At 36.4% G+C, this 21786-nt stretch overlaps 1 protein-coding gene across 1 annotated transcript in view; it reads right to left on the bottom strand.

Annotated features, from left to right (window-relative positions):
• The window catches only part of LVRN (laeverin), a 56938-nt gene that overhangs the window by 13851 nt on the left and 21301 nt on the right, over positions 1-21786 (bottom strand). The window contains 10 exon segments of the mRNA XM_006081130.3: positions 531-684; positions 6304-6359; positions 8571-8710; positions 9048-9124; positions 10946-11118; positions 11526-11591; positions 11682-11747; positions 12277-12420; positions 18060-18173; positions 19987-20141. Of these exon segments, the coding sequence (XP_006081192.1) occupies positions 531-684; positions 6304-6359; positions 8571-8710; positions 9048-9124; positions 10946-11118; positions 11526-11591; positions 11682-11747; positions 12277-12420; positions 18060-18173; positions 19987-20141 (1145 nt within the window).

A 21786-nucleotide genomic window follows, 5' to 3' on the forward strand; every position in this document is an offset into this window, starting at 1 on the left:
ATGATGGCATGTTATGTCTTTAGTCATTAAGTCTAATTTCCCTCACTCTCTTCGCAACATCAAAAGCAGCTTTGAAACGTTACTTTTTCTGGAACTCACTTCTCTGGTTTTAAGTGCTGGCCCTGTAAATCAAAGCATCTCACTTATGCATATAGGATTGTAAAAAGTCATTCTGTTTGATTAACAATCTTTTAGGAAAATAGTTGCTAATGCATACTATCCTTTTCTGTAAGCAAAAAGGCATACCATATCTATCCACTTCTGGTTTCTTAGGACACATTGCCACTTCCATGAGAATTAAAGACCTTTCTAAACTTCTATCATACTCATCTCCTAGACCAGGTTTATGACTAAGGTATTTTCTTTTAAGAATAATCAATCATTCCTTGAAAAAAATGAATATGTATATATTAATTAGTTATATATATAAATAAACTACTTTTGGAAAGGCCTGTTTCACAGATGCTCTTTAGAATATAGAATGAGGAAGAATGGATTCTTTTAAACCACAAAACAAAGAATGAAATTACCTTTAATAATGTGTATGTATCATAGTTGCCCACATCAGAAACAAAATTGCTGGGTAGCAGGTTCACCAAGACTGTATGCCATACTATGATTTCATCTTCTTCAGCAAGGTACTTGGTTAAATCAAGTGCTGTTTCAATCTCAATATAATTGTTTCTGTTTGGTTTAAAAACACACACTAAAAAACCTTCACTTGCTAAAAATGATTTGTACACTTTCCATATTTGTTCCATGCGTCAATGCCTGACTTTATAAAGTATGTGAAATCAAGAAGATAGAGGGCAAAGGTCCCATCTCATTGATAAGATGGGAACCAAGCAATGTTGATCAACCCTCCATTTCAGTTTGGTATGTGCACCCAAATTCCTGAAGATTTTATAGAAAATCCAGGCCCAATATTGGCCTAATTATCGGGCAAAAGAATATTTGTGCATTTAGTATGCATTCTTATGAGAGCATAGTTTCCATTCAACAAGTATTAATTAAAAGTCATTCTCTCTCTAATGTTCTGCCAGCACAAACTAGAATATAGGACAATACGCTCTCCTACTATTGAGGATCTTACTACTTCAATGAGGAGCTGAGATTTATGCATAAGTAAATGTTAACAAAAGGTCCTAAGAAAGGCAATGAATACAACAAAGGAGCAAAGAAGGTAAACACGCATGTAATGGAAAAGTCAGCGAACGCCTCCTGGAGTAGGAATTTGAGAACAATGAAGGTTGGGTAGGATTGAAATGGGTAATAAAAAAGAAGACAGTTTAGGACAAAGAAAATTATTGGGAATTAATATGATGGGCAGACCAAGCTAACCGAAGCAGAGAATTTCTTTTGTGTATAGTTGAAAGGTGGGGCCTAATAGGAAAGGTGAATCAAAACTGTGAAGAGCCATGAATGTTAGGTTATAAAATTTACATGTGGTGGGAAGATGTTTAGATACCTGGGTACCATCATGAAGGTGATGCCTAAAAATTTTATTATAATTGGGCTCAAGAAGATAGAATGGAATTCAAAGGCACTAAAGGCGAGAAGCTAATGCAATAGGCCAAGCAAAAGACAATGAAAGCTTGGCTTAGTATGGAAACAGTGAAGGTAGTAAGTAAGGTGAGAATCCAAAAGACTTTTCCAGGAATGAATAGATAAGACATGGTGACTATTTGGGAAATGTGCAGGAGTTCAGGATATCTCTTATGTTGCAAGTTTGGGTGATGGGAAGAATAGTGGAACCTTTGACAGAGAGAAAAAATGATAGCAGGAGCAGTTTAGAGACAAATAAAGTTCAGTGTCTCAGGTGCTGAATTTAAATGACCACAGGATAAATAGAAGACAGGGAGAGACAAGTAGGTTTAGAAGTCATCAACATATCTTCCACAAACATTTATTGAGTACCTTATATCTTCTAGGCACTGTACATGTACATAATAAAATCACTGAAATTTTAAAAATGAATGCATTATCCAAAGGGAAGATAGAAAAAAATAACACAACCATCACTGGTCTTAGGATGCTCACAGCAGCAAGAAGAAGAGAAGCCAGATACATGAGGAGAACCACGTTTGCATATTGAAGTCTCAGGAAGCCAGTAAAGAAGTTTCCAGGAGGATGTGGTCAACAGTACCAAAGTCAGGGTAATCTCAGAGAGGAGTTTCAACAAAGTAGTGAGCAAGGAAGTATGCTGCAGGTTACAGAGGGGAAAAGTAGTAAAGAAATAAAAGATAAAATAAGCAGACATTCATTCAAAAAATAGGACAAGCCAAAGAGAGAGTGAGCACACTAAATAATTTATTATGTATACTCCTTAATTTTATTGTCTGAAAATTTAAATTCTGAACATATATTAATTTGCCTGGTCAAATACTTACCAGCTGCTTTTATATATATGTCACATTTTATTTATATCATAATGAATAAGGATGATATAAATAAAATCAATAATTTTGCAATATGTTAAAATACATGGCGTAACTCATTAATATTATACCTACAGCCATCATCGTCAGGTATTATAAATCACTTCAAAATTTTAAGTCTATTTCCAGCAACTCGTTTTTTAGATGACAGCTACTTTATTTCCTTAACACTCAATATCACAGAAAAATATGAACACAATCTTCCTAAATTTATCCATTTTAACATTTACTAGAGTTTACAAAGGTAAGCTTGAATCACTTGTAATTTACCTAAGTTTTTATTCCTGATTGATACTTTAAAAATAATGGTTCTTATGCTTTTTATAATAAGCCTATAAATATTTAAGCACTATTATCTTTTTTCTCTTTATATCATCTCTACTACATCCTTTTCAAGCTTTTCCTTTAAGGTGTTTCTTTCAAAACATTGAGTTATCTTTGCTATTCTTTTAAAACCCTTTAAAAATTCTCCATAATTAGTTTAAATCTTATTATACCAAAGTTAACTTAATTGAAAATATATAGGACTTTGATTATAATTGAATCCCAAGGTTTGACTTGAGAAGAACATATTCTTTCTCTCAAAACATTGTTTCTTGGAGAGAAACCAAGATGGCAGCATAGGTAAACACCGGAAATTGCTGCCTCGCACAACCATTTCAAAAATACAACTAAAAGACAAAACGGACATCATCCAGAACTACAGGAAGGCTGGCTGAGTGGAAATTATACAACTAGAAGGAAAGAGAAAAGCACTGAGACTCAGAGGAGGTGTGGAAGTAAAGTGCAGAGGTAAGGAGGCGCACGCCAAAAGGGCTGGCAGCTGAGGACACGGCGCACGTGGAGAGGGCTGGCAGCTGAGGACGCGGTTGTCTTTTTCAATCGGGAGGGAGTCTCAAGCTCCCAACTGCTCTGAACTCCAGTTCCGGGTGAGTCTCTGGGGACCCAGACTCATACGGGGAGAAAATGGACTGTCTGGCATTGGGCAGAACTCGAGGGCGGCTTTCTCTCAGAGGTAATTGCAGCGATTACCGCGGGACACTGAGATGCGGGGCCTCTTAGGGTAGGACTGGGGAGCAGCCATAGCTGCTTGCTCCGCCCTGTTGATCCACTGAGACCCCACCCCACCCAAGCTGTGAACAGAGGCTTTTGCATATGAAAGGCCTGGCCCTTTGCAATCTGAAAATTACCTAACAAACTGCAGCTGAATCAGAGAGACCAAGAACTTCCAAAAGAAGGTCTAAGGCAGGGGTGGGCAAACTTTTTGACTCAAGGGCCACAATGGGTTCTAAACTGGACCGGAGGGCCAGAACAAAAGCATGGATGGAGTGTTTGTGAGAACTAATATAAATTCAAAGTAAACATCATTACATAAAAGGGTACGGTCTTTTTTTTTTTTTTTAGTTTTATTCATTTCAAATGGGCCGGATCCGGCCCGCGGGCCGTAGTTTGCCCACGGCTGGTCTAAGGCCCCACAGCAGCTTGCATTGCTTCACAGCTGGGCCTCATCTGGGCACCTCCAAACCCCAAACAAAGAAGAGGAATCTGCAGATCTCTCTGTAGCTCCTGCTGGGTAGCCTCAGGCAGAGGCTAAATTAGCACCTCCTTAGAGATCCAAGAGCCAGTGTACCCAGTTGTCAGAGTGGGACCATCCAGATTACAACTCCTCATATCCATAAGGGACACACTCAGGGGGCAGACTCAGTGAGCACCAAAGCCCCACTGAAGCAAGTCTTGCCCCAGGAGAGTGTCTCCAGCTCAGAAGTTCTCCCACTGCAGACACAGCTGATTCTCACAGCCAGTTGGCCTGGAGGTCAATTCCTCCCAGTGACACCTACAACAATCAAGGCTTAACTATAACAAGACTGTGCACAAAGCCCACAAAGGGTTGCACCAAGAGTGTCCACCTCAGGTAATTGGGGAGGCTGAGCCACTGGGCCCCATAGGACACCTAACACAGAAAGCCACTCTATTAACACAGGGAAGCATAAAAAATGCGGAGACAAAGAAACAGATCACAAATGACAGAAATGGAGGAAAGCAAACTACTGGATATAAAGTTCAAAACCACGGCAAACTACTGGATATAAAGTTCAAACCCCCGGTTATAAGGTTTTTCAAGAATTTTCTAGAAACCGCCAATAAATTTAGTGAGACCCTCAAGAAATCTAGTGAGACCCTCGAGGTTATGAAAAAGGACCAACTAGAAATTAAGCATACACTGACTGAAATAAAGGATATTATGCAGAGTTCCAACAGCAGACTAGAGGATCGCAAGAATCAAGTCAAAGATTTGAAATGCGAAGAAGCAAAAATCACCCAACCGGAAAAACAAAAAGAAAAAAGAATCCAAAAATATGAAGATAGTTTAAGGAGCCTATGGGACAACTTCAAGCATACCAACATCCGAATTATGGGGGTGCCAGAAGAAGAGAGAGAGCAAATATTGAAAACCTATTTGAAGAAATAATGACAGAAAACTTCCCCTACCTGGTGAAAGAAATAGACTTACAAGTCCAGGAAGCGCAGAGAACCCCAAACAAAAGGAATCCAAAGAGGACCACACCAAGACACATCATAATTAAAATGCCAAGAGCAAAAGACAAAGAGAGAATCTTAAAAGCAGCAAGAGAAAAACAATCAGTTACCTACAAGGGAGTCCCATACAACTGTCAGCTGATTTCTCAACAGAAACTATGCAGGCCAGAAGGGAGTGGCAAGAAATATTCCAAGTGATGAATAGCAAGAACCTACAACCAAGATTACTTTATCCAGCAAAGCTATCATTCAGAATTGAAAGTCAGATAAAGAGCTTCACAGATAAGAAAAAGCTAAAGGAGTACATCACCACCAAACCAGCATTATATGAAATGCTGAAAGGTATTCTTTAAGAAGAGGAGGAAGAAGAAAAAGGTAAAGATACAAATTATGAACAACAAATACACATCTATCAACAAGTGAATCTAAAAATCAAGTGAATAAATAATCTGATGAACAGAATAAACCATTGAATATAATAGAATCAGGGGCATAGAAAGGGAGTGGACTGATTATTCTCGGGGGGAAAGGGGTGTGGAGGGTGTGGGAAGAGACTGGACAAAAATTGTACACCTATGGATGAGAACAGTGGGTGGCAGGGGTAAGGGCAGAGGGTGGGGTGGGAACCGGGTGGAGGGGAGCTATGGGGGGAAAAAGAGGAACAACTGTAATAATCTGAACGATAAAGATTTAATTAAAGAAATAAATAAATAAATAAATAAATAAAAAACAAACAAAAAACATTGTTTCTTGGTGGCTTTCTAATTGTAATAGACATTATTGCTCTTTCTTTATAGGACTTTTTAAATTGTCTTTCTTTTATTGTGGGAAAATACACATAAAATTTGTCATTGTAACCATTTATAAGTGTACAGTTCAGCAGTATTAAATACATTCATAATTTTGTGCATCCATCACCATCATCTGTCTCCTTAACTCTTTTCATTTGTAAAACTGAAACTCTGTACCCATTAAATAATATCTCCCCTTTTCACCTTTCCCCTAACCCCTGGCAACCACCATTGCGCTTTAAGTCTTTATGATTTTGATTACTCTAAGCACCTCATTGTAAAGTGGAATATTACAGTACTTTTCTTTTTGTGACTGGCTTATTTCACTTAGCATAATGCCCTCAAGTTTCATCCATGTTGTTGCACATTCCAGGCACTTTTACGTAATAAAATTCCACTATAACTACAGAATTTGATCCTAATCTTGAGAAGTTATGGCCTGGATATGCTAAAGAACCAACTTCATAGTGATGAAGTTCATAATGATAAATTCTCAAGGTGAACTCTAAAACCATGTGAGAAGAAAATATACTCACTTAGACAGGGAAAAGGCATCATCAATCAACTGCAGTCTGTGAATAACAGGAATAGCCTGCAAATTAGATCCCAATATGTGCAGAGAAAGATGAGAATTTTTTTAGTAAAAAAAATAATTTTAAAAGAATAACATTTAAAGATCATTGCTAATTACAAAGTACTTTCACATGAATTGTCTCATGTACAGAGAAATGATAAATACTAAGGGTAGTCCCCATAACTTATGTATTATACATCTGTTTTTGATAAATGATCCCTCTGGACATGAATCATAAGGCTTAAATAAGGCAGAGAGCTATGCCAAAATTCTCCCTGAAAACAGCATGTTAGAAAATAAAAACAGGAAGCCAAGTTTAAAAGGCTTCTCCAAAACAGAAAGCATACATTAAATTGTATGACAATGTCCAAATTATTGTCAGGGGAATTTTTTGGCATAGGAGGGCTTAAATAAATATTATTTAGCACTATTTTGGTAAGTTGAGGTACTCTTTCAAATGGTATCTCTCTTCTCAGGAATTTACTGCTTTGACACAATACCACCAGTAGGGCCCTTTGAATCACAGAAAGGCAGGAGTCAATTGCCAGCCTAACTCCCGAGGCTCCTGTTTGAGCTCCTTGGCATTGCCAGGCCACAGGACTCTGTCTCAGCTGTAGTGTCCTAAGGATGCCCAACGCTTCCCACAGTATTCCTTCAATAGCTCCAGAATTTTCATATATTTGGTACTAGAAAATTTATCTTCGCTACATCCCTTTGAACATCTAAGCAAACCAAGCTTAATTCTTTTCTTGGGAGTAGTCTCTTTTTCTTTCTGGCGGTAATAACCTATTTTCTAGATTAATATTAATAACTGAAATATTTTTTTATTTGCTCACCAATTATGTTGTAGGAATAATTAACCTCAGTCTTTAAATAAGTAAGTCTGCAGTGGTTTTAAGAAATCATTGCTATAATAACATGACCTAAAGCTTCCATAGCCAAGAGTGCCCTTAGAAATTAACAAGAATTTAGCTACTCAGAAAAAGATTTTAAAATGCCATCATAAGTCGGTTTTGTAGCTTTATTCAAAAGTGTAATAGTAATTTTTAAAAATTACTGAACGTGCTCCGAATGCCTGAATTGTGTCAGGCCTCTGTTAGACCATAACACATGCATCACTTTATTTAATCTTCGCAACAACCCTTTAAGGTTGGTCTGTTATTATACAGACTAGTGGCCCGGTGCACGAGTTCATGCACATTGAATGGAAATTAATTAGAAGAAATATTTTAATATCGCTATTCGCCCTTTCTCTATAATAGAAGTGTCAACCAAACTCACGATCGACAATGACAGATGGAAACACACATGTGCAATTGGCACCAGTGAGAGCTTTATATATATAGATAAGGAAACTGAGGCATGACTGGCCAAATAAGAGGCCTAAGGTCACACACCTCGCAAATGAGGAACATAAATATAAACACAAATCTACCTGACCAAAAATCCAATGTTCTTTATTGCCTCTTCTGGTGGAGAGGTTCCTGCATGTGTCTCAGAGAATTTCCAGAGTGAGACACCAAGATTTCTTTTAGTTCAACACTCTAGTTTCACAAATGTCGTCTCAATGACGTGCCCAAGATTTCACAGCTGAGCCAACTCTATAGACTTATAAGCCAGCATCTATCTCCACCAATGGAGATTTAGTTAAATTCAATCAATAAAAGTCTTACTGACTAGAGCTAGCCAACATTTTAATATTTACATATTGTATAATGATTTATAATTCTTTCACAATTTAAAGTGGTATTGGATTATTATTGCTATTTGTGGATTAAATTCTCCCCTCTGAGGAAGAGTGAGAATAAAATTTTTACAAAAATTAACATTTTCTAGCATATACTGCACATCTATTATGGGCTTAGAAATTTTAAGTATATGTTTACCTACATCGTCTCTAATCCTCTTGATAAATAAGTAATACATAATATTACTTCCATTTAAAATAAGAAATGAAAGCAGAACATTTAAGTAACTTGCCTAACATCACAAAACTAATGGTTAATAGGAAAATGTATTCTTATTTTTACCAAGAAAGGTAAAATTGTTGTGGAAAAGTGAGATTAATGTTCAAAAATACAAAGCATTCAACCAAAATCTCCCTTTTCTAAGAATAAGTAATGAGGGGAAGGTCTCTTCTCATCAGACAGACATATGAAAACTCAACTCTGAAAGGCTAGAGAGTGCAATACTAATGATATTTTTAAAAAGATATAAAAACAATCTTACCTTGTGATCTTTTTCAAGCTGTTGATTTAATTTCTTCCAACCTAATTTATCATAGTTAACTCTGTAATATCCAGTCATATTCAAATTTAAAATCACCCAGTCATGATCAAAATTTGAAACTTGCATTTCAGGGAATAATTCTACAAAGAAATATGTGAAATGTTTGATGTGGTACATTTGAAAAATATTTCAATATATGTTTATACTATATTCTCTTAATTCTAAACAATAAATCCAATGAAACAAAAATTAAACAAATTCATATATATATATATCTTACCATATAATTACATTTTTTCACATTAATAGCTTTTGATTTGAAACTTTTCTTTAAATCTCTATGTTCAACAGGAATGATATCATACTTTAGTTTTAAACAGGATAGCTTTTCAAAAGCTAAATATTTCAACTTTTTATCCTTTATATTATATATATGCATGTATATATGTGAAGATATTTAAAAAATTTGTTACTTACTGCTGCTTTTATCTAGCCAGACTAAAGACTGTGTAGTTCCATTTTTCATCCAAAGAACAGGTACAATCCATGTGTCACTTAGAAAAATTTTTTAAATTCAGTTAATTTTCACACATAAGAATGTAAGCACTGAGCCAATGTTAAATGAGATGATAAAATAACAGACAGAAATTGGTCATTCCCTCTGGATATGTAGGACTTGGCTTTTTATTATTCACTATTGATTTTACAAGCCAGTTTGGCTTTAGTTGTTTGTTTACTCTCTCTTGTTGTATCTTATAGATCAGTGGTTCTCAACCTGTGGGTCGCGACCCCTTTGGCGGTCCAACAACCCTTTCACAGGGGTCGCCTAAGACTGTCCTGCATATCAGATATTTACATTACGATTCATAACAGTAGCAACATTACAGTTATGAAGTAACAACGAAAGTAATTTTATGGTTGGGTCACAACATGAGGAACTGTATTTAAAGGGCCAGAAGGTTGAGAACCACTGTTATAGATTGACTTCTTAAAACTTAAGGTAGCTTCTAGGACTATCTTGTATCTGAAACTTTAAAGGCCTGTTTATAATAAATTATAGCCACCTGGCCTGTTCAGAGGTTGTTCAAATGCTGCAGACAGACCCAAATCCATCCTTGCCAAGAGAGGTAAAGAGAAATTTAAGAAGAAAAACTTGGCAAATATTTCAAAATACTTTTCTGCATCAAGCTTTCTCCTCATCTGAAAAATGTTCAGCATGAGTCAGCCAGATCATTCATATTTCCTGAAGGCCAGCATTCTTTCCGTGTTTGTGGACATGACCTGGATGAAGTAGCTGACCACAAGGAGGACATTAGTCATCTGAAGGGACGGACATGCTACTTGGAATTTGGGCAATATTTTTCAATCTGCTCAAATACTCACAAGTCTGGGTTCTCAAAGGCAATAAACTGAGGGTCTCTGTTTTACCTAATGACTAAGGCATAACTCTTCTCAAAAGACACAGTATATCACAGTGAGAAGAAATCTTTAGGTCCCTTGTTCCTCTCCCCTGGGGTTTTAAAGAAAGAGTAGGAGGACCTGGAAATTTTGGTGGTGGTATTTGAAAATTAATTACTCATTTGTGGCAATACTACAATGAGATGTGAGGATCAAAATTTTATGAAAAACAGTTAAAAATGATCTAACAAATTAAGAAATAGAAGGGAAGGAGAAAATGATGAATACTAAGCCACTTTATACTCATTATTTCATTTTTACAACAATCTACTGGGATACCTGTTATTATGTTTATTTTATAGATAAGTCAATTAAAACTCAGAGATTTTAAATAAGACTTACCTAAGATTTGAAGTTTGGTGGAGTTCCTATTTGAACCCAGGTCTAACAGTATTGAAAGCCCATAATTCTAATGCTATAGGAAGGGGTACAAATACACATAGACATGCATGTGTGTTCATGCACAAAACTATTCCTCAGACATAGTTACCATTCAGTACTGTTTCTAGAGAAAAGAAGATGACCTTGCAACACGATATCCTTTTCTCTTAACTAGCATGAGGTTATCTATGGCTCTAGCGTATTGCCTGTCACCCAGAATCCTGAGTAATTTGTTATTTCTGTCTGAAGGACAAAAAAGAAATACATAACACCCAAAGCTTTGGTCAATGGTGTTGAGGAGAGGCATTGCCTTGAAACCTTAAAAGCAGGTCTGTGGCCTGGCTCAGGACATCAGGAGCTCTCCCTTAACCTAGCACCTCAGGAACGTCCTACAGGGAGTCCTAAGTCACCATCCCAGAGTCACTCTGCAAAAATGTGTAGCCAGCAGGGGTCATGCTTCCTCACCCACAGGCTGGTTTCCATTTGATCAGAACTCAACCCAAGGAAGGGAAAGACAGAGGAGCAAATCTACCTACTTGTGGGTTGGAAGAGTCTGATTTTTAACCTTTCCAAGATAAAATGGCTCCTGTTTCATGACGCCAGTAGATACATTTAAGGTGATAACTGGAAAACCACTCTGGTAGGTCCAACTGTCCATTATACTTTTTACTGTTGCTGGCAATACAATTTTATTCTGGTCATCTATGGCCTGTTTTTAAAAAAACATCAGAAAAGCAGATATTTATCTTCAAAATCTTTTGAGGTAGCAATCTCCTAAAAGAAACGACATAGCTATTCTATATAGTAATTCCCAGTGGGTGATATACCGGGGCCAAATTCAGAACTCCCTTCAACTCTATACCTGAATGGTTCCTTAGTTTATTCATTCATTCTCTCACTAAACATATATTTTTAGACCTAATATGTGCAGGCTCTGTTCTGGGCACTGGGAATACAGTATTGGAGACTAAAGAAACAGCCCGACTTAAGGGAGTTTCCCAAACAAGGTAAAACTGTTTTCCTGTGGCATTGCCATATAAGACTGGCTGCCCCATCTTGTTGAACTCTATCATACAGAACAACTCAGCAAAAACATGTCAGGAAGTAGGCCAATACCATTTGAAAATGCCTCCAGAGATCATCTTGCTTAGCATTCGAGTAAGAAAATGTCTCCAAATATGACTGTAAAAATAGAAAAGTTAAGGTTAGAATAAATCACATCCTAAAGCAATTTACATTTATTGCCTTCCAAGTAACATTTTGTAAACTTACCTTAAGTGCGCTGATAAATAAATTCTCACTCAGGAAACTAGAAAGCATCCGGACCATAGACGCTCCCTAAGACATAAAAAGTTGTCCATGATTTGAACAAAATTCAATATCTAAATACTGACACATTCCATTTCAACAAGCATTATGCTGGGCTGTGCTCCTGACTGCATTGTGCACTTTAGTTGAATAACTTCAGTTATTCTAAAATATTTTAATAAAATAGTAGACTGACACTAATTAATAGGTACAAGGTGAACTAATGCCCTACATATAAAAAGTTGAGGGTACACAAAATGTTTAAATATATATATATATATGGCAAAAATAAATTTGTACCAAATAGAAGTGTCTAGGTCTAAGTGTCTAAGTCTATTCATAATAGTAGATGGTACTGAGCACCTAAGATGTGCTTGATTAATATTTACCAGATAATAATTGATTTAACCACATTTTCTGAAATCTATCTACTGAATAAAATTAGGGTTATTTGTATCAAAAGTTGTACAATAGCATATTAGCTTATGAACCTTGGAATCTATTTTATGCAACTTTCTGCAAGAGTTCAAAACAAAAGGAAATATATGACTGATTTTACCTTATTGTAAGTAAATATGTCAAAGAGCTCACTTATTTCATTAATTTCTGTGAAATTTTCCACCTTCATGGATACAGCTCGTGACACCAGGGAGTGATCTTCTCTGAGAACATCATGTAAAAGGTTAGAAAAAAACACTTCATTCTAAAAGGAAACGATTGAGCCACATTAAGTTCTGAGGTGTCACAGAAACACAAAGTTCAATGTTCCCAAAATACTTTAAAAAACTGACATTGAAGAAGGGAAAAACAATAATTGAGAAGTACTCTGTGAACTACAATATGCCAAATAAGCAAGAATTCCATGAGTAATAAAATTCTAGGATACTTTCCTTCCCATTTAGTGTCTTTCTTTATTTCAATTTTTAAAAAATCAATTACAAGAGCTCCATATACCTTTTTCCTAAGGAGGTTCCTGGGTTGGCGGGGGGGAGAATAGTATCTCTTGGTGATTTTTTAAAAAATATATTTTATTGATTTTTTACAGAGAGGAAGGGAATGGGATAGAGAGTTAGAAACATCGATGAGTGAGAAACATCAATCAGCTGCCTCCTGCACACTCCCTACTGGGGATGTGCCCGCAACCAAGGTACATGCCCTTGACCAGAATCGAACCTGGGACCCTTGAGTCCGCAGGCTGATGCTCTATCCACTGAGCCAAACCGGTTAGGGCATCTCCTGGTGGTTTTAATCCTCTAGAATTTTATAGAGAATTATTAAAATCTAATATTAATCTAATTACTAATAGCAAACCCTTAAGATCAATCAGTATCTCTTTCATGGGCATTCATAAACCACAAGCATGCCATATTTATAAATTCAAAAGAATGCTGATATAATAATTTGTAATTGGAAATAACAGATTAGATATAACAGTTTATATATAACTCATACATTATAAGGAGGCAATTTGTTACATTTTGATAAGAAGTACAGAACTCTATAAAAGACTAAATCTCTCTGACCCATGACAAGGGCCATTTCTTTCTGAAGAAAAGCTGAAAGGATAACCAAAGTATAGCCAAGAGGTGCATGGGGTGGATGCGCCAAAGAAGGAACAATGGAGAAGTTGCAGGAATAGCATACCCTGGAGAGCCCCTGATAATCCACATGAAGCCTCTTTTGGGGGTCCCCATATTGACTCTCTCACCCCTGGTCAGTGTCAGATAAACTTTCAAATTCTGCCCCACTTCCATTAGCCTATGTTCCAATCATCACTCTCCCATTAGCACAGTATTTTTAGATTTATTAATACCATTGATTAGGCTCTTATCAAACTCTGAGAAAGCCTATCATTTAGGGCAATGCATGCCAATAAAGACAATCTTTAATGTCAATAAAGATCACGTGGGGATTTTGTCAAACTCATCTTCTAATTCGGTTGGTCTGGGGTGGGGCCTATATTTTAACCAGATGCCGCTGACATGGCTAATTTGAGAATCACACTTTGAGTCACAAAAATTTAGGGGCGACATCTACATAAGTCTGATCTTATTCATTAAGTATAGGTTTTATTAGTTTAACACTCAGGAGTTCTGCATCTGCATATGGTTCTCTGATTTTCCTTCTCAATTTCAATCTAATGACTAGATAAAAGTCCATGATCTCTCAAAGGTTATTGAAATAAGGCCTTAAGCTTAAAAAAATTTTTTTTCAAAGCTTATGCTAATTTTCTCAAGTGCCAGGATCTGATGCTCTTCTAGCAAGGATTGTATTCACTCTGCTGCACAATAAGTGAGAAATGTAGACTCAGAAAAGAGTAATTAAGAACTAATGATGAAAAAAATAACTAAATGATACAAAAAGAGCTAATCTTACCATCTAAGTTTCGAAAACACCAGTAATATGTTTTCATCAAGTTTCCCAGATATGACAATACCTTAGCCATTTTAGTTGCATTAAGAGGTACAGATTAATGTTAATATATTCTATTTAATTAAGAACAGGGTAAAATTTTAAAAATGGGCAGAAAACCTGAGTAGACATTTCACCAAAGAGGGTATACAGATAGCTAATAGACATATGTAAAGATGCTCAACAACACTAATCATCAAAGAAACGCAAATTAAAACCACAATGAGATACCACTCCACACCTGTCAGAATGGCTATCATCAGTAAATCAACAAACAACAAGTGTTGGTGAGGATGTGGAGAAAAGGGAAACCTTGTGCATTTTGGTGAGAATGTAAATTGGTGCAGCCACTATGCAAAATATTATGGAGGGTTTTTTAAAAAATTAAAAATGGAACTGCCTTATGACCCAGCAATTCCACTTCTGGGAATATATCCAAAGAAACCCAAAATACTAATTTAAAGGAATATATGTATCCCTATGTTCATTGCAATAGTCAAGATATGGAAGCAACCCAAGTGTCCATCAATAGACAAGTGGGACATATACACAATGGAATATTACCAGGTCATAAAAAAGAATGGTATCTTACCATCTGTGACAACATAGATGAACCTAGAGGGTATTATACTAAGTGAAATAAGTAAGTCAGGGTATTATACTAAGTGAAATAAGTAAGTCAGAGAAAGACTAATACCAGATGGTTTCACTTATATGTGGAATCTAAGCGACAAAATAAACTAATGAGCAAAACTGAAACAGTCTTATAGAAACAGAGAACAGACTGATGTTTGCCACAGGGGATGGAGTTGGAGGGCTGAGTGAAAAAGGTGAAGGGATTAAGAAGCACAAATTGGTAGTTACAAGACAGTCACAGGGATGCAAAGCGCAGCATAGGGAATAGAGTCAATAATCTTATATAATAAAAGGCTAATATGCAAATCGACTGAACGGCAGAATGACCAGTTGCTATGATACACACTGACCACCAGGCGGCAGACACTCAACACAGGAGCTGCCCCCTGGTGGTCAATGCGCTCAGCCAGAAGCTGGGCAGTGCTCAGGATGTCTGACTGACGGAAAGTGGGCCTAACCCAGCAGTTGGACATCCTCCAAGGGCTCCCAGACTGCGAGAGGGTGCAGGCCAGGCTGAGGAACGCCCCCCCCACCCCCCGCCCACCTGAGTGCACGAATTTTGTGCACTGGGCCTCTAGTATTGTAATAATATTGTAACTATATATGGTACCAGGTGGGTACTGAGAAAATTGGGAGAGAACACTTTGTAAAGTATATGACTGTATAACCACTATGCTGCACATCTGAAATTAATAAAAATAATGTTGCATGTAAACTGTTATTGAAAATAAAATTTAAAAAGAACATAGAGAGTAAATCTAATTATTTTGGGGAATGGAACTTCTTTATTGACTCTAAGAATAGAGGTTTAGAGTATATGGATAGGGCTTTTGAAGAAAACTAAGATTTACTACATGTATACAAAGTTTATATATATGAAAAGAGTCATATAAACACACACACACACACACACACACACACACACACACACACTGGCTCCTTGAGAGCAAGAACACTCCAGAGTGCTTTCTGCAGAGCACGGTGGTTAAAGGCATGGGCTTTGCAGTCAGAGAATTTGGAATTGCATCTCACCTTTGATATTTAATAACTCTGAAACCTTGCACAGTGCACTTAATGCTTCCATGCCTGTTTCCTTAACTATAAAATAGAAAAAATAACAACTACACTCAGATGATTGTTTTGAGGATTAAGATGATGTGTGTATAGAATTCACAGTACCTGGCACTTAAGTCCAAAGTGCTCAGTTAATGGCAAAGACCATATTACTGTTGTCACTCTCATCATTACCCTAGTCATTAGACTAGATCCAGACAACTGGGTTATAATCACAGTTCTGTCCCAATCAGGAAAATGAACTTGGAAAGTCAGTTAGCCTTTTGATACTTCTTTCTGCTGAACTATATAATAATGGCCAATCCATGGGAGAAAGAACAGAGGCACCACAGAGCAGCTGGACTGAGAGTTGTGGACATTTTATAGGATATCTGAAAAGGGGAGAGTAGGTGCATGGAACTGGGACATTCAGAGGTTGCTATATCAGTGTTTCCCAAAAACCATGATTTCACAAACAGATGCAAAAAAGTTTTTTTTAAGTCTGTAGGGCTAAGACAGGTTTGTCAACTTTTTATTCTACCATCTTTTCAAAAAATATATTTTTTTATTGATTTCAGAGAGGAAGGGAGAGGGGAGAGAGAGATAGAAACATCAATGAGGAGAGAGAATCATTGATTGGCTGCCTCCTGCACGCTCCCTACTGGGGATCGAGTCCGCAACCTCAGCATGTGCCCTTGACCAGAATTGAACCCGGGACCCTTTAGTCCGCAGGCCAACCCTCAATCCGCTGAGCCAAACCAACTAGGGCACTACCATCTTTTTAATCAACAAAAACCAAACATTATCTATGTACCATCACCATCCTTTCATAAAAGAAGGCAAATTTTATTAGCAATATATTCTTACAAACTCCTTCAAAGTGAAGAAATTTAGCCTGTAAGGGGGAGCTGGCCAGTGGAGATCAACATTTCAAATAACAATACACTCTTTGAATGAGTGGGGGTGGGGAGAGGACAAGAGGCCAAGAATCCAGCCTGGGAACCACTTGGGAGGGGAGATGAGGAAGAGGCTGGCAGAGAGCAGCAGGAAGAGCTGCCCTAAGCATCAGAGGTGGTGGCGGGAGGCAGGACCAGAAGGGAAGAAAGGGCCTCTGGTTTGTTATAAAGGGGTGAGGTCTGTGTCAAAGGATGATATTAAATTTAAACACGTAAACATCTAAGTAAAATAAAGTCAATTTAGCTTGATCATGACATCCTGAGAGCACTACCTAATTACTCTAAATAAATTATCAAAAATATAACTTAGAGTTGAAATCATCAGAATTGCATACCCATAAATTTATCCTTTTTTTCATATTACTAATTACTCAAAACAGCAAAATAATATGAGCTATAATATATAAACATCAGCTATATAATATACTAGAGGCCCGGTGCACAAAATTCATGCACCGGCCTGCATCCTCTAGATGTCCACGACCCCTTGGGGGATGTCCACCCTCACAATCCAGGATCCCTCGCTCCTTACTGCCTACTTGCTCGCTCCTTATCACTTGACTTGCTACTCCTTAGCGCTGCCATGGAGGCGGGAGAGGCTCCCGCCACCACTGCTGCACTTGCCAGCCATAAGCCCAGCTTCTGGCTGAGTGACGCTCTCCTTTTGGGAGCACACTGACCACCAGGGGGCAGCTCTTGCGTTGAGCATCTGCCCCCTGGTGGTCAGTGCTCATCATAGCGACCGGTCGTTCCACTATAATGGTCGCTTAGGCTTTTATTATATAGATTATATATCAACTATATTATATGTGAAATTATATGTACTATTTTAAATATATAATATAGCATATCACTTATCATTAAAGTCATAGACCACTGAATACAACTGCTTTAAAATTTAGGTTAGGTAGGAATAAGTGAAAATAACCTAAAATCAAATAATAGGAAAAGATTATACACATATACCTTATAAGGTTATATAATAACATGTTAGGCAACCTTTAAAAACCTTGTTTTCAAAAATAATTAATGATTTGTGGAAATGCTTTTGATATCATTTGAAGTTAAAAAAGGCATTATACATTTCTGTGTAATTCCCACTTTTATGAATATTTACAATAAATAAGCCTGGAAAAAGAAAATACATTAAAAAGATAACACTGATCATCTCTGGTATTACAGATAATGTAGTATTACTTACATTTTACACATTTTCATCAATAACTATGCATTACTCTTATAAGTAGGAGAAAAAATTACACATAAATTTGACAGACATACTTACTCCTGAGAGTTTAGGATTGAAGTAATTAACTACTCCAAACTCAAAATGAGATGCAAATCCTTCATTGAGCCAGATATTGTTCCACCAACTCATGGTAACCAAGTTTCCAAACCACTTTTGAAGATAGAAAAGAAAAGAGTTTTCTTAAATTTAATTTAGGTAATATTTCTTGAAATTGCATGTTAAATAAATGTAGAATCAAAGACAAACTTTATTTGCTATCAATAAAACAGGAATCCAAAAACATGTTGTTTTAACATGAAGAAATATGAGTCATGTGCTCATTTCCCTGAAATAATTATTTCACATTCAAAGATTGAAAGCAATTTTTGTTTTAATGTGATGTTCAAAAATAATGAAAGCCAGAGTAGCATTTCTTAAACTGTCCACTTTGCCCATAAGTTAAATAAAGCAGAAGTTCTAAATGTCACATAATACCTACTAATTACAGCATCTTATACTCTAAATAAACTACAGCAGGATTTGGCTGTAAGCAGTTATTATGTTCTAAAAATATGATTTGATCTGTGCCATGTACAAATCACTCAAGTAATCATGTTCTGCAAAATGGTACCGCTATCATTATTTTCTATTTGAGCTTAATAGAAAGTGTCAAACAGATGATGAATAGAATCAGGAAAGAAAAACACAATAATTTCCAAGACCAACAAATCCACACCCTAGTATTTAACCAAATTATTAGAACAGCTGTGATGTGCTAAGAGTTAGCCTGTATTCCAAAACAATGTGTCACTTAGGATATAATAAAAAATGACACCTTGGGTGACTGATCAAAACTTGTGAAAGTGTGTGTTGACTGTGTAACAGGGTGTTTGTTATTCAACCCCAGTAAATCACTTTCCCAAAATTTCTTATAAATCTATGTAACAAAATAATTTCATAGTTTAGTTATTTCTTTCTTGACTGGCTTGTATTAATGAAGTCAAGGTCAAAAGGGGCATATGAAAATTTCCATCAAACCAAATTTCCATCAAACTAAACTTCTCCAACCACAACATGAAAGTATATAGTTCTAATGTAATGAACTTTGTTTACACCAGTTTTGGGTATGCAGCTCGAGGATTAATTATCACTCATCTCATTGACACTAATATATTGTATATATTCCTTTAACCTCTCTTCCCCCACCCCCCGTCCCAAGAAAGAGCTTGTAACAATCTACTGATGAAATGTGGATATCTTTCCGTAAACTTTTATGATGTACCTTACTTTGAGATGGCATGAAAACAAATAATCATAGCTCTGCTTGGCTTATTTTTCCTGAAGGGAACTTTTTAGAGCAAGTTAATCCTTGGATGTAAATAGCTAATCCTCCAATGGACTGTAAGGTCTCATCACTGTGATCCATCAACAACTGTTCAGATCTACTCAGGATGTGATTACATAGAGCTTCCCTTGTTTTTCTCATTATATATATATATTGGAGAGGGCAGAAGGGAGAGAAGGAGAGAGAAACATTGATCAGCTGCCTCCTGCATGCGTCCTACTGGGGATTGAGCCCACAACCCAGACATGTACCCCTTCTGGGGATCAAACCAGCAACCTCTAGCTGCATGAGAAGACATTCAACCAACTGAACCACACTGGCCATGGCTCCCATTTTATTTTTTAAATATTTTCTTTTTTAGAAAGAGGGGAAAGAAAAGGGAGAGAGAAACATCTATATGAGAGTGAGACATCGATTGAATGCCTTCTGCATGCCCACTACCAGGGATAGGCTGCAATCCAACCAACTGACCTATACTGGCCAGGGCTCTCATTGTCCCATTTTTTGAATAAATTTTTTAAAATTTGGTGTATGGCAGGTGTTGTTGTTTTTCTTTTTTTACTTTGTTTTTTGCTATTTTTGGTAGAGCAGCTGGGAAACATCTTCATGTGAAATAAGAGAAAACATTCTACCACGTGCCTGATGCCCAATCTCGTGGGAGACAATGTGAGAGATCACCGTCTTTTTTTCTGTTAGTTGCTCATCTGGTTTCAGCAACAATAATGACTCATCAAATATCAGTAATCCCCAATTTTCCATTGCACGGCTGTCAAAAGTAGGTAAGGCAATCATATCTGAATGGAATTCAATGGAGGAAACAATAGAATCATTCTCTCAAAAAATTTGAGATTTCCAGTTATAAATATCTCAAAGTTAAATCATATAAATACTGAAAAAATACAAGTAAATATGTATAATCTGAGAGTAGACTTTAAAGACAAATACCAAAGACAGAAGCCAGAAAATAAATTGTTTTTATTATATAAAAACCAAATACTTTTAATGACTTGTATCCAAAATATACAAAGATCTCTTAAAGGTCAACAATAAGCAAATAAGTAACTTTATAAATTTGGCAAAAGATCAAAACAGACATGCCACTAAATAATATATACCAGGCTTAACCGGTTTGGCTCAGTGGATAGAGCATCGGCCTGCGGACTCAAGGGTCCCAGGTTTGATTCCGGTCAAGGGCATGTACCTTGGTTGCGGGCACATACCCAGTTGGGAGTGTGCAGGAGGCAGCTGATCAATGTTTCTCTCTCATCCATGTTTCTAACTCTCTATCCCTCTCCCTTCCTCTCTGTAAAAAATCAATAAAATATATTTTAAAAAAATAAAAGAATATATACCAATGAAAAATAAGCATATGAAAAGAAGCTATAAGTCATTAGGAAACTCTCATTATTGCTGGTGAGTATGAAAAATGGTACAGTCACTTTGGAATAAAGTTTGGTGATTTCTGATAAAGCTAAATATAGGCTGATCATACAGTCTAGCAACTGAGCTTCTAGGTATTTACCCCCCTAGTTGAAGATTTATGCCCATACAAAAACTTGCACACACATGTTTATTGCCTCTTTATTCGTAATTGCCCAAAATGAAAAGCAACCAAGAAGTCCTTCAAAGGCCAATGGATAAACAAACTGTTGGACATCCATACAATATTGTATTATTCAATTATAAAAAGAAATGATCTATCAAGCTATGGGAAGTCATGGAGAAATCGTAAATGTATATCACTAAGTAAAGGAAGCCAGTCTAAAAAATCTACATATGGTATATAGGAACTCTCTAAAAAATAAAAGTCTATTTAAAATTAAACATTTAGTTCACTAAAAGACACCATAAACAAATTTGAAAGGCAAACCACAAACTGGGAAAAGTATATATCACAACTAGACAATATATTTTTAGTAAATAATTCTGACAAATTTAAAAAATATGTGAATAATTCACTAAAGAAATAATTCAAACAGCCAAAAATCTTACTAAAATGTTCAACTTCTTTACTTATCAAAAACAAAGATTAAAATAATGGTATAACTTAATCTTTTAAATGTATGAGAAGCTTACTAATTAGTACTGGTTAGCATTAGTATTAATAATTAGTTATAGGAAAACTGGCACATGGCCTGCTGGTGAGGTGTCTTTCAGAAGCAATCCAGCAAAATGCTTCATAATCTTTAGAAATGTTCCTACCTTTTGACTAAATCATTCAACTTTTGGAATCTATACTAAGGCAAATCTCCCATATATTTGTAAACATGTTCTTACAAGGATTTTCTGTAGTGTCCTGAAAGTAGTCCCCCCAAAGTGGTAGAAGCAGTCCAAATATTCAACCACTGAGGAGTAAATAAAGTAGTTTGTCAAATTGAATATGTAGGTGTTCTATGTCTTTAAAATGACAATAAATAATAGCCTGGCTGGTGTGGCTTA

The sequence above is a fragment of the Myotis lucifugus genome, unplaced genomic scaffold, assembly GCF_000147115.1.
Source record: "Myotis lucifugus unplaced genomic scaffold, Myoluc2.0 scaffold_0, whole genome shotgun sequence".
Classification (NCBI taxonomy): domain Eukaryota; kingdom Metazoa; phylum Chordata; class Mammalia; order Chiroptera; family Vespertilionidae; genus Myotis; species Myotis lucifugus.